The sequence below is a fragment of the Phallusia mammillata genome, chromosome 7 (genome assembly GCF_965637545.1).
Source record: "Phallusia mammillata chromosome 7, kaPhaMamm4.hap1.1, whole genome shotgun sequence".
Lineage (NCBI taxonomy): Eukaryota > Metazoa > Chordata > Ascidiacea > Phlebobranchia > Ascidiidae > Phallusia > Phallusia mammillata.
The window spans coordinates 19,493,678-19,507,257 of record NC_137258.1 but is presented as its reverse complement, the minus strand read 5'-3'; the positions used below and the strand labels follow the sequence as shown (position 1 = coordinate 19,507,257).

The following is a 13,580-nucleotide window of genomic DNA, read 5'->3' as shown; positions in this document are numbered from 1 at the left end:
TAATCAATTGCCGGTCACGCTTGAATTAATTATTAAAGCATTCAAGGGTAAATATCATAAGCAAAGGCTGAACATCATTTGGAAACTGATTGCTGTATTGCATAGCTGCATAGGAACATATAAATGCTGTTTGTTTTAAAACACACAGGGTAAAATGTTATTATTATTTTTTTTACTTATAACATATAAACCTTAATATCACCTGATACATATCAGTTGTAATATCAACATTGGATGTTATGTGTAGATATAGGCCCAACAAAACACATCGATAACAATTTATAACTGTGCTCCTCGGATTAGTAAGCGTTCATTGCCTTGCAAATATTAAATTTCGGAGACTACATTTGCACAGGTCACGATGTAAGCCAATCAATGCCAACAACACCCACGTTATTCGATTAGACTCTTCGCAGCAGGGAAGCAATCATTGCACACCTCCACCTCGCATTTTTCTTGCTAATTGGTTGCTGCGAAATAGTAGGCGATCAGTGAGTTTGCTCGTTGGAGCAGGGCAAAATTGCCGGTTGCCGTAGGTCTTTGTTGCAAATGCATTTGTATGGAGAAAAATCAGCAGGTCGTTTTGGAACAAAACCAAGTGTTAAGCTAAAGAATGAGCAGCATGTTAAAATAGAATAAGTCTGCAGCTTGCAGCTCCGGTGTGAAGGCCAAAGCTCAAGTGTAATCTGAAAGTAATATTGTTAGTTCTGATAACTTCAGCCAATTGCCAGGAAAGAGTTTAGGCCTCTGACCTTACGCTGGCTTCAAAAGCCATTGTTGACGCAGTCACTTTGTTCTAAAAATGCATTCACAAACAAGGGACGGTTAACTAGAAATAATGTGTACTCAAGTTCAAGAACTGCATTAAAAAAGGCACAAATGCAACGTGAAGGTCATGTTAGTTCTGATAACTTGTTAGTTAAGTTGTATGTTTACGGGAAGCATTGACAATTTCCCAGCAATGTTTGCCTTGAACACACAGTCGGCAATATGTTCTGTTTGTTTGCCTGCGGTATTAACTTGAAATTTGCTGGTCGGCATATGTAACATTGCTGGGATAGCGTTTGTCATTTGATAAAACAGTTGTGTGCAGTGGGATGTCAGTTGTTGCTTTGTCTTGGTAGATAGTGGATGCAGTTGGTAATAACCTTCCCTACCATGCAACAGGCAGCAGATTAGGTGTCGTTTGTCAATAACCACGTTAAAGAGCTAATTGGTAGATTGGTAGAAGTCAAAAGATAGCAAAAACATGGGAAACTGTCGCTTATTTTCACTTACAGTTGTCTTTAGTATACAGCAAATTAGTATTTGAGTTTTTGGTATTAAATCAAAATGTTGTCTGTCCTCACAACAATTTTCATGCTAATATTTGGCGGTTATTTTTTATGGTTTGTCACAAAAAGACGTAACAAATCTTCCGAGCCACCTATAGTACCATATTGGATCCCATGGCTAGGTAAGAATTAAAGGACTTTTTATCTTCAAAAAGGTATAAGTATGTTTAACTTCATATGCGTTGTCTAAGCCGTAAACGTAATATAACTAAGTTACCATTTTGAGATGTTAATTTTCCAACTGGAAGTGTTAATGTCATACTCCAATTTCTTATTTCTACTAAATGCAATGCTATCTGGATTGACCGTTCTAGTAGAATGATCTTATCAAACCGTTTATCAAGCGACCGTGTAATCGAGGCAGTAAAAATGTAGCAGCCACTTTGCACAAATAACCTCTTTAATTTAAAGTTTTGATTTCTGGTGGTCATTTTTGGATTGAAATTTTGACTACAACTTAATGTATAATTTTTTGCTTTATAGGACAAGGACTTAATTACCAGAAAAATCCGTTTACTTTTGTTCAGGCCTGTGCGAAGAAGTATGGACCAATATTTTCTGTATTCATGGGTAAGAGACTGAAACCATGCTTCCTTTTATGAATTTGGACGTGTTTTGAACAATGATTAATTGGATAATGATTATGTGCGTAATCGTTGTTTTAATTGTTTTGTGAAGAGCAAATTAGACGCAGTGAGGCAAAATATATGAACTGGCTATCTTATAGTTTTGCGCCTCAAACAGCTGTTTAAGAATTTGCAAGTATCCGCATTATAAGCATATGGCTAAGCCAAATGGCAACTTTTTTAGGTGGTAGATATTTTACATTCGTTACCGATCCTTTCACTCATCCGACGATTGCGAAAGAAAGTCGAAAATTAAATTTTCGCCTTCAAACCATGTCTCTTACGAAGAATGTTTTCGGATACAAGCGAGGTTCGGTGGACGCTCCTACAGCCGGTGGACATTTCCCAAAATACATGCAGGTATAAAATCGTTGGTGTACTGTAGATGTAAACATTCTTTTCCGTCAATCTATTGAACTTAACCTCGTTAGCAATTGTGACCTGATTTAAAAACAATTAATGTTACTAGCGAACCCAATTTTGTGTTTTGCCAAACAATTGAATACGCCAAAAAAAAGTTCAGCAGTTGGGGCAAAACTTTGAAAGTTGTTTCGGTAATGTAACTTATCAGGCATATCCTCGTAAAGATTGAGTTAAGTTAATTAAGTACGAAAGACCTTGTAAAGCGCGACAAAGTAAAACACACAAAGGTGTATAGCAGCGGTTCCCAAACTGGGGTCCGCGGTCCTTTAGGGGTCCGTGAGACAATTTTAGGGGGACTGCGAAGCGGTTGAAGTAATTCTACAATCGTATTTGGCATCAGTTTGTGCCACTAAATAAGTTTAAATCAAAATAGAATTGAGAATCGACTGTCTCCATTACTAAACAATTGCCTTTATTGAATGACAACTATTAAAAAATGCAATATTGTTCGCGCACAATCGTAATGTTTTTGTCCTGTTTGTGATGTCACATGCTGTCTTTGGATGATTGTTATGCGCAATTTTGCATAACTAGCTAAAATCCTGCAATTAACTTTCGTTTGTGTGAAATACACATTTCGGCTTAAGGACCGCGAGCCCTCGAAATAATGGCGAAGGGACCGTTTTGCAAAAAATATGAAAAAGTTTGGGAACCACTGGTGTATAGGGTCTTGTGGATTTTGTTGCCATTGTTTCGTTATTGGGTTTTCCCACTGTTTTACCAAATAGGGTGAAAACCTTGAAGACTTGATGAAAATCATGATGAGAAACCTGCACAGCATAAGAAAGCAGGACCGACTGAACTGTGCCGACTGGACAGAAATTGATTTACTCCGACTATCTTACGACATCATGTTTACCGCCGGTTACAAATCAATGTAAGTTTAAAACCGTTACTTGAAAGTGTAAACGGTTGCCAAAGTATTCGTTTTCGACACACATATTGGTACCGACCGGTAACAAATATCCCTTGCCTAATAGATTACGTTTTTCTCAAATATGCTTTAAGTTGTTGGTTCTGGTTCGAGCTCGAAAGTACAATACAAGTCTGAAACCCTATTACCCGAATATTGTTGTATAAGTGTAAATTAGAGCCAAAAGTTTTGCTCAGAAAAAACGACGGAAATTGCGCCTCATGCTTATTGCATTTACATCAAAAATAAATTAAACCCGAACCCGACCCTAAAATCCCGCAGACCGACTTACAGCTTTTATTTACATTCTCGCGTTAACATTTACGTGCATTTGATCTTGTGTACACACGGTATACACATAGACGCACGTATAGGGTTTGCCGCCCCGTGTTTGCCATATGGTTACAACTGTACCCACATTAACCTTTGTATTAATGTGGCGTGACAATCGTCAGCTCTTAATTTGTGCAAGCGTGTTTACTTATAGTGCCGCCGTGGGTTGCTTTTGAACACGCAAATAAGGTCTTACCAGTTTCTCGAACTTATTCTTGTGTAAATTCTTCTCGTAAAAACGGCAGTATTCTTGTAAATAGGATGTTTCCCGGAACTAACAAGAGTCGCAGCAATAAATTGCTCGATCAAAACGCTGGCGACTCCATTCGCTGATAAAATCCGTGCATTGCGATAGTAAAGCCCGGGTTACCCGTCGAAGACAAATCGTTTTTAATCTTGTTTTTGAACGTGTTAGGAAACTGTATAGAGACCGTGGTGATGTAAGGAAGTGCTTAGCCTCTTTTTTTCATTTGCGCCGCCGTCCAATGGACACTACGTGTGCAAGGGGCGTAATTAGAGAAAATTTCAAAAGAATCCCAAAAAGTGCATGTAGCATCGTTTTTTGTGGTGACAGCCGGGCGCTTTTTCTGCACAATTGAGTTGGTTTCTGACATAGAGTTTGACATGCATGTGTCTTCAGTATGACAAGCAGTTAAATGACGGTAAAATTGTACGCGATTTTGTGGTGTTTTTAGTTTTCTTCGCAGTTGCGGTTTTTAGGCAAGTTTCGACAAGCACAGTTGCGGTTTGAGAATTTAAATTCACCACACTGCATCCCTTATCGTGCAATCGCGGATTGGTTCCTATTATACGCTTTCTTTTTCAAATACCCAAACTATACATACTTGTATTTTCTACTAGGGATGGCCCAATAGTACTGTATCGGCGCCGATACCCGATGCTTCGAGCAGTATCGGTACTCGTCCGATACTTTAGCGGTATCGGTACAAGTACCGATACTTTTTTTGAGACTTTATCATGTGTAAAATTGAAAATGAAAGGAGGCAAAAAAATAATAATCATCAGCTGTGATAAAATATTCATGGGACTACATTAAAAAAACGCGCTCGTTTTGGATTTAAGGAAATAATATGACCTAATTCGCTACAGCGACTTAATGCCGACTTAATTGGAAGATTAACAAAGCAAATTTTCCTGCATTATTTCATTTAGCAAAATGTTTTTTAGGCCTGCCCTCCAGTAGTGTTGCTTGTGAGCGATTTTTTTCTGTTGCTGGTAATATTGTGTCTCCTTTAGAAAAACCGTTTGTCACCAGAAAATGTAAACAAACTTATTGTCATCAAGCACAATGTGTGAAATGATAACTGATTACTCATTTCAATTTCTGATGACTGTAAAAAAAAATGTTTAGTGGCAGTAGTTTAGTGTTGTTTCTTGGTGCTAAGACTAAAATGGTGAAGTGTTTTGTTTAAGTGATTTATGAGTGTGTTGTTAAATTAACTGTGATGGTAAAAAAGCAGTTAATGTGTTAGACTCAGTTTGTTGTTATATTAACTGTGATGGGAAAACACATTACAAATACATCAGTTTGAAAATGTTTTTGCTTGTTTGCAAAGTATCGGGTATCGGTATCGGATCGCAGTACTTTTGGGGTAAAATATCGGGTATCGGTATCGGTTCAAAATATTGGTATTGGGCCAACCCTACTTTCTACATAATCTTTTTGCGGTATTTGTGAGTTAAAAACACATGAATGAATTGTTTATTTCCAAAGATTTGGATCCTATTCAAAGGCAAGCGGAAAGCAAGAAAACTTTCAAGACATTATCGACGATTTCATATTGTTTGACGATGCGTTTCCCAAACTTGTCCAGGGTTACCCAGCTTCATCACTAAAGGTAAAATAACAGTCCATCCGCTTTACTAATATATGCATGGTTTGCAGATTTAAAGATTTTCTACTAGCCAATTAGAATAGGAGAAACAATAATTATGATAATGGTCGTTCGCCTGAACGTCACCGAAAATTTTGTTTTGCATCTCATGTTTACAGTTTGTGATTACCATATCTGATTAAACAAAATTCTTAACAATTTCAAACTAAACTGGCGCTTTATTGCGTTTTACATCACCGCGTATCAAATACCGCACAGGCAGTAGCAGTCGATTTTCAGTATTAACGTGATGAGGCATTTGCTCCCTTGCTTGGATCACTTCAGAAAGGCAATTTCGGCCATTTAAAAAACTTGTAGTCCACTAGATGCTAAAATTCCAGGTATTTGTATTTGAAAATTACACCGGACACAGATTTTACTCAGGCACTCTGGATTCGATAATAATATGGACGTCTGGTAACCCTAATATAGTTGCCTTTTATGTAACATCGCAATCGAATTAAATTTAATGCCTTAGGTACTTCTCTTAAAATGCGTTTTTCATCGAGATTTTCATCACTCAATATCCCACCTTTTTTAATGCAAACTATGGTGTAGCTCAGGGGTCGGCGACCTTTTTTGCAATGCGGACTGGTTTTGAAACTAAAATTTTATCGCGGACCGGTCTTCAAAAAACTACAAATATATAGCTATAAAAACGCTTAAATTAGTTTATCATGCCCGGGATACATGGGCAAAATGTTTCATAACATTTAACCTGAAAAACTATACGGCCCGGTGACGAACTCCTCGCGGACCGGTACCGTGTCGCGGACCGGCGGTTGCCGACCACTGGTGTAGCTGACTAGGTGAACGCAGAGTTTTTCGCTACCCCTTACATTTTCTCAATTTTTGTTTATTGGTGAAACATTTTGTGTGCAAATAAACTTGATACTTACTTGAAATTTACGCTTTTCCTTGATTCATAAAAACGCCAGTTTTCTGTTTTAGGGCGTCGAATCAGCGCGAGGCAGTTTTTGGAAAATGCTTGATTCAGGCGAACTGGATGAGCGGACCGATGTTTATGCGTTTATTGATGCAATAAGACGAAGTTACGAAGACCGCCCTAAAGATATTCCAAAAATGTTGTTCAGCATCCTGTGGGCAGCGGAGGTAACAATTTTAAAATTTCCTCTCTTATCTGAACTTTAACTATATACCAATTTTTATTTGAATTTTGCTAAGGCAATAACGACAACGTAGTAAACATGTGGCTTCTGCGTTACTAGGGACTTAAGGAAAACATATAATCATTAGTATAGTTAATAAACGTCTTCAATGACCCTTCTAACAAAAGGTTTTCATGACCGTGGGGTAACATTCTTTACCTATTATAAATTTTTTTTAGATGTGTCGGTATGTTTTACAAAGCCAAACATAAAACATAACACATAAACACATGTATATTCGATTTTCTTGCGACTAAAATAATTAAAAAAGTTAATGTAAACATTCTAATTTTTTGTACCAAGTCAAACATAAAAGATAAACATAAACACATGTATATTCGGTTTACTAACGTTCTTGTGGTGTTTAAAAAACCTAAAAATGGTAACGTAAACTTGCTGAAATTTTCTAATTTTCAGTCTAACACTGTACTTGCCGCTTATTGGGCACTCTACTACGTTTTGAAACATCCTGAAGCTATTGTAGCTGCCAGGAAGGAAATTGATCACATGATAGATGCGACATCTCAGCAAGGGAATGAAGAGATTCATTTTACTCGGGCGGATTTCGAAAAAATGACTGTTTTAGGTAAATAAGTACTTTTCAGAATTTCAAACGGGTCATACAAAACGTTAAGATGAACATTAGAACTGAGATCAACCCTGAAGCGTCTATGCCAGTGGTTCTCAACCTTTTTTACTATGCGACCCCCTTTAGAGATTTTCTAACACCACGCGACCCCTTTACACACGCACACACACAGGAAGTTTAACTACCAGCATGTGTTGATTGTGTTCATCACACATTTGCAATCTAACGTGGCTGCAATAGTTCGGCGTTTTGCTGTATTCCGGAAAACCCCTATTTTTCACTAACTATTTCACTATTTCGTGTTTTTTTTATGTTAAGAAAAACCAAAACCCGCAATTATAGAAGTATACAATCGCAAATATTGTTGCGCCCGTTCTAAATCAAACGGTCGTGTGAGTTACTATGCTAAACAAAAGTCACAGGGAAAGTTTTTATGATACAGATAAAATAATTCCGTGTTCGGTTGCGTCTCCGCGACCCCCTCAAAAGTGCTTGGCGACCCCTTGGGGGGTCGCGACCCCCAGGTTGAGAAACACTGCTCTATGCAGACCAGCGATCACGAAACACTCATATATGATACGGTCAATCTGGCGATCCCCTTCTACCAAGCTGATAAGTGCCGCATACATGACAGGCAGCGGTGCTTGTGATTCGACTTTCGACGGGTTCACCGCCAAGCCTGCAGCTCAGTTGGTAGAACGCGATTCCCTGGCACACCACAGTTATACAAAAAACAGATTTTTTAGCCCTAATCAGGCTTGTGTGGGCATAAGTTTCCTGAGTGAATCATTTATACACATATTAACACCTCAAACGCATACACATCCTTGCCGAAAAGTAAAAGCAAATGTGGCAAAGTTGAAATAATGCCCAATTCTTTATCTTTTCTTCAAAAACTTGCGCTCGAATCAAACCCAAACCTGAACCAACAAATGGTTAATCCGGTCCTCTCTATATAACTATGATCAGAGGTATTAATGTTTATTGTACATTCTGTATTATCAAAATTAGAGAGCATCGTCAACGAGTCACTTCGTCTGGGAGATTCACCTTCAATGCTGAGACTTGCCACCGAAGATTATGATCTCCATGTGAAATGTTTGGACAAGACTTTTCGGTGCTTGTCATTTGAAATTATATTTGTTTTTCAATCAGTGATTTTATAAACATAAGATTGTACCTCTTTTCTTTGTCCAGAATTCGTGAAGGTGACAGTGTTATGGTGATGTTCCAACTTACCCACATGGACCCAGAAATATATTCCAACCCAGAAGAATTTAAGTATGATCGGTTCTTAACTAAGGATAGTCAGATGAAAACGGATTTTTACAAAGATGGCAAACCAGTGAAGTTTCATTTACAGCCATTTGGCAGCGGTTTAAGGTAAGATAAACATAAATTCATAACTGGGGTCAGCCCTGAAGCGTCCATGGATGCAGACCAGCGATCAAGGAACACTCATACGTAAATCATTGTGCGCCAGGCTCTTTGAAGGCGCCATACCGAATCGGCCGGTCACCAAGCATTCACCACCATATGGCAAGGCGTAGGCAAGAAAATCTAGCCTGCGGTGGGATTCGAACGCTTTGTCATGTGGTGGTGAATGCTTGGTGACCGGCTGATTCGGTATGGCGCCTACGATGGGCCTGGCGTACTGTGGTCTAAGGCAGTGCTCTTCAACCTTTTTGGGCTTGGTGAACCCTTAAAGTTGTTTGTGATGAACTCATACACCCTGTTTACTTAAAAAGGTTAACTGAGATAAAAGCAACATGAAAAATCATTATGCATATCATCATGTCAATCAAACCGAGCGGAGCTCGCAAAAATTGCTTGTATTGCTACCAATACTCCAAGCATATTAACAGAATTTTTAGCTCTTCCGGCAGTTTTTTATTGTAATATGCCAACGTTTCGATGTCCCATACGAAACACACTCCAAGCATATGTTCGCGAATTTTCTGTGAAACACCGGAGAAAAAGCAAAAACTCGATGTCCTAATATAACCCGACTGTAACGCAGACACTATCAAACTTGACACTGGGATAAAACATTAAAAAATGTTTACCTTGGTTCACATCATTTGAAACCTACATCCTTTTTCTAATATCCTGACAGTCAAATATTAATGGTTCATTAAAAGTGATGCACCCTTGTATACCCCTTCGCACTGGTGCACCCCATGCATATTTTGGTGCACACTAGGGTGCACCGTGCACACCGGTTGAAGAGCACTGGTCTAAGGTAAACAACAATCTAATTACTATTTCAAGCAAGAAAATACACAATACAATTTGTTTGATAATTTCACAATTTTTTTCGTTTTTAGCAAATGTCCGGGTCGATATTTTGCCATTGGTGAACTCAAGCAATTTCTTGTCTTGATGCTACGTTATTACGACATTGAACTGAAAGATCCACAACAGGCAACTGGTGCAAATTATAACCGAGTGGCATTTGGTACTTTACCGCCCACTAACGAGTGTCCGATTCGTTTCAAACGACGAGTGACTTAAAAGGGAAATTGGAAAACCATGTCAGACTAATGAATAATAGGTTATCGGGTTGATGCATGATTTGTGTTTAAACATTTTTTTTCTTTTTCAATCCTTTTGCCTTGTTTATGATCAGCAATTTTTTTCTGAAAATACATTTTTCTTAAAAGATTTTTCCTCATTGTTATTCTAACAAAGGTATTTTTTAGCTAAGAAGAACATACATGTATAACTGGGATCAGCCCTGAAGTGTATTATTGTACAAATGCAATCTGTTTTAGATTTTAAATTCCCGTAAGTTAGATTTATGTCGTTAATTATATTAAGGGTTGTTACGTGAAGTAAAATCCTTTCAAAACTCGTGACAACTGTTTATCAAATTATTTTAAACTTGTGCTTGTCCGAACACTGAACCATATACACTACAACTACAGTATATATCTAAACAATTTGTCTATAGCAGCGTTGAATCTGTGTTTACCAACTCGATAGCAGAAAAGAGCACAGTAAAATGAATTAACAGTGATACTGGGATAAAATTAGGAACTAAATTGAACGTTAGAATCTAAGTTTGTTAGTTAATTTTGTTGTTATGGTTATTATTAAACTTCACCCCGACCTATTTGCCCTAACCTCCAGCATTTTGACACAATTGGCCTTGAAATAATCTCAAATGCTCTTTACGCTACCTACCGGTGTTTAGCAAATGTTGTCTGATGTGAGTTCTTACATTAGTATCACTTCCGTAACATCGGACTTTAATTATAGAACCTCACTTAAACGATACAAACACTTGAAATTAATTGTTTCCTTTTCCTGTAGTATTATTTTATAGAAACATTGACTTTACACGCATTCAAACTGCGAACAAAACTCTCTGCTACCACAAACAACAGGGAAACATTTCCGTTTATTTGAACAAATTAAAGAAGTCGTTTAATCAGTACATACGTTGACAAAAATTCCTGCAAATTCTTCTTTACTTGTCTGAAAAACAAGAAAACAAATTAAGATATTTAAAATCTTAATTTTGTTAGTTTTCTGACTGCACACCTCGAGCTTTTGTTTGCTGAAAAGCTTATTTTTGATAAATTGCTAGCAACAGCCAAAAATAAAATGTATTTGAAATTAACTTTGGTTTAATATGTTTTAACATACCCTAATAGATGAATTATTTCTTCTTTCCATAATCAAACCCGTGAACAATATCGTATTTGTACCCATTAGAGCAGCCTTCATCCTTTTTGTACCCATTGAAGTAGCCTTCATCTTTAGAACTTCTATCCTGGTTCGAGTCTACGTCATCCTTTTTGTACCCATTGGAGTAGCCTTCATTGTCTTTTTTGAACCCATTGGAGTAGCCTTCATCTTCAAAACTTCTATCCTGGTTCGAGTCTACGTCATCCTTTTTGTACCCATTGCAGTAGCCTTCATTGTCTTTTTTGAACCCATTGGAGTAGCCTTCATTGTCATCCTTTTTTACCCATTGGAGTAACCATCATCTTCAAATTTTCTATCCTGGTTCGAGTCAAGGGCATCCTTTTTGTACCCATTGGAGTAGCCTTCATTGTCTTTTTTGAACCCATTAGAGTAGCCTTTATTGTCTTTTGTGAACCCATTGGAGTAGCCTTCATCTTCAAAACTTCTATCCTGGTTCGAGTCTAGGGCATCCTTTTTGTACCCATTAGAGTAGCCTTCATTGTCTTTTTTGAACCCATTGGAGTAGCCTTTATCTTCAAACCTTTTATACTGGTTCGAGTCTGGGGCATGCTTTTTGTAACCGTTGGATTGCAGACCGTAGCTGTCATCACCTTGATCCTGAATCGCAGTACGCCAGGCCCATTTAAGGCCCATCAGCGAATCACCTTCATCCTGTTTTGAAACCAACATCGCATCCAGAAGGCGTTTTAACTCGTTCGAGTAGCCTTCATCCCCAAAGGCCGCTGGAATTGAATGATCTTTTTAGATAGAGAATTCTTAAGTTTCTTCGCCCCATCGCCAATTTCAATCAGACAACAAGATTTTTACCCATAAACGTGTATCGTATGAAAATAATGCGCACTATTATTGTAGTTGTGCAAAACGCTGAGAAGTTGGCAATGACGCCCAGGCCTTTATATTTAAAAGGCCTCGAAAATGTAAAAAATACTGTACACGCTTTGTTTACTATTTTTACAACATCTCACACTTACCCTTATCCGCTAAGCTACGTCCAAAAACTGCAGCATCGGTGCATATAAGCACCAAGAAAGCAACCAATCCTAACGACACCACTTTGTCCACGTTGGAGATTATTTCTACAAATAATACACACACTTGTTATATGTTTCTTACAACATGCAAAAAAAAACAACTTTTACTGGCCAACCCATGTGGCCATGTGTCTTTGGCTCAGTATGATTCTTTTCTTAAATAACCCTGCAAGCATTTTTGTTGTTGAACATTGGTTGAGAATGTCAAAATACGCGAGGAAGTCACTTGCTGAAACCATTTCCTTAGTTTTCTGAAAACACTACTTAATTTAACCCAGTTGACGGTAGCGACAACGTTTTTGTCAACTTTGCAACAGCTAGTTTTTGCAAACGCTTTTTTCTTTTTTTTAGAAGAGTTTTATTAGAAGAGTGCACCAATGGCGCAAAGTACCAATGCCGCGGCAATTATTTTTTAAGGGGGCACTTCTGGTTAAAAATATTTTTTTGGTGTTTTTTTAATTTTAGTTGATTCAGAATCAAAATTTACTGCTGATTCCAAATATGTAATTAGTTTTTTAACATTCTAACGCCTTTTTACTTGAATTTGATGTTTTTGGGGGACACCTCACAAATTTGCAATATTTCTTGCAGTTTTTTCAATGGCGGTTGCCCTTTTCTTTGCACAAACGGTAAAAAAACAGTTAGAAATAGCGCCACCTGTTGTGTTGTAACAACAAACAGCTTGAATTAAGGGTTTTAGTTGCAGATTTCCAGATTAATGAGATTATTGGCTGTGTGGTATGTAAACAGGTAAAGTTGAGGCAGTTTCGTTTGAAAAGAGTGTTCTTAGTTTGTTTTTTTAAGTAGTTTTCACTTGTTTTTGTTTCTTTAACTGATGACAAACATTTTGTTTGCTAGGTTTTATTGTGGGTTGTCAACTATCTTTAATGCTTTCATTTTTGACAGAATAATTTTGGCTGCCTGTTTTGAAACTACTGTAGTGTCCAGAAATGTTGAAAGGTTAAGTGTATTAGTTTGACACATTCAGGTAACAGCTTTTACACACTCAGCAGCAGACAGTCTTATCAGCTGAACCTGCTGTGATGGTAAAAACTGACAACAAAAGTAAACATGTTACAAATGCTTCTGAAAGAAAGCTTCATAACGGTTACTTTCCGAAGCGCACAGTGCAGATAGCATGGATTGTACAACTCAACCTAAGTACTGCTGTACAAGTTAACAGAGTACTGGATACCAAATAATTGTCCTTCAGTGTCTTTCAGAAGATTGGGTTTCTAAAGTGTGTTTGACAAGCTTAAACTGTCTTCAATTATTGGCAATACAACATTACTTTTCAAGGCTGAAACAAAAATGAGTTTATCTAATCACTCTGCTTTTGTTAAAAAGCATGAAGGGAAAAAGTTTCAACAGTCTCCAGGGACATGTGTCTTTCTACCTGGGAGCTGCTAATGCACAGGTAGTTAAAAACCATTCACAATGTGATATCACACAAGAAATGTGGAGATGGATGCTACAATTACCTTGCTTTTCAAATGTAGTTTTTCAAATGCGTTTTTCTCAAAATCAACTTTTTGATGGTTAATTTGTAACTG

The 13,580-nt window shown here is 37.6% G+C and overlaps 2 protein-coding genes across 4 annotated transcripts; one reads left to right on the top strand and one right to left on the bottom strand.

Annotated features, from left to right (window-relative positions):
- The first annotated feature begins 240 nt into the window (after positions 1–240).
- LOC145238257 (cytochrome P450 7B1-like) lies at positions 241–9,947 on the top strand. The gene is made up of 10 exons (XM_080101371.1): positions 241–1,456; positions 1,818–1,904; positions 2,145–2,320; positions 3,112–3,260; positions 5,365–5,488; positions 6,476–6,637; positions 7,111–7,279; positions 8,294–8,399; positions 8,480–8,665; positions 9,610–9,947. The coding sequence occupies exons 1-10, from the start codon at positions 1,333–1,335 to the stop codon at positions 9,794–9,796; spliced, it is 1,470 nt and encodes a 489-aa protein (XP_079957497.1). The 5' UTR covers positions 241–1,332; the 3' UTR covers positions 9,797–9,947.
- A 719-nt stretch (positions 9,948–10,666) lies between these two features.
- Positions 10,667–12,269, bottom strand: LOC145238258 (uncharacterized). Of its 3 annotated transcripts, none has more exons than XM_080101373.1 (3): positions 11,968–12,269; positions 10,934–11,733; positions 10,667–10,762 (listed from the first exon to the last, which is right to left on the bottom strand). In XM_080101373.1, the coding sequence occupies exon 2, from the start codon at positions 11,663–11,665 to the stop codon at positions 11,255–11,257; it is 411 nt and encodes a 136-aa protein (XP_079957499.1). In that variant the 5' UTR covers positions 11,666–11,733; positions 11,968–12,269; the 3' UTR covers positions 10,667–10,762; positions 10,934–11,254. The 3 variants fall into 3 exon arrangements, with proteins under 3 accessions (XP_079957499.1, XP_079957498.1, XP_079957500.1); XM_080101372.1 differs by having other exon boundaries at positions 10,934–11,718; positions 11,968–12,268; XM_080101374.1 differs by having other exon boundaries at positions 10,996–11,718; positions 11,968–12,268.
- Between the last annotated feature and the right edge of the window lie 1,311 nt (positions 12,270–13,580).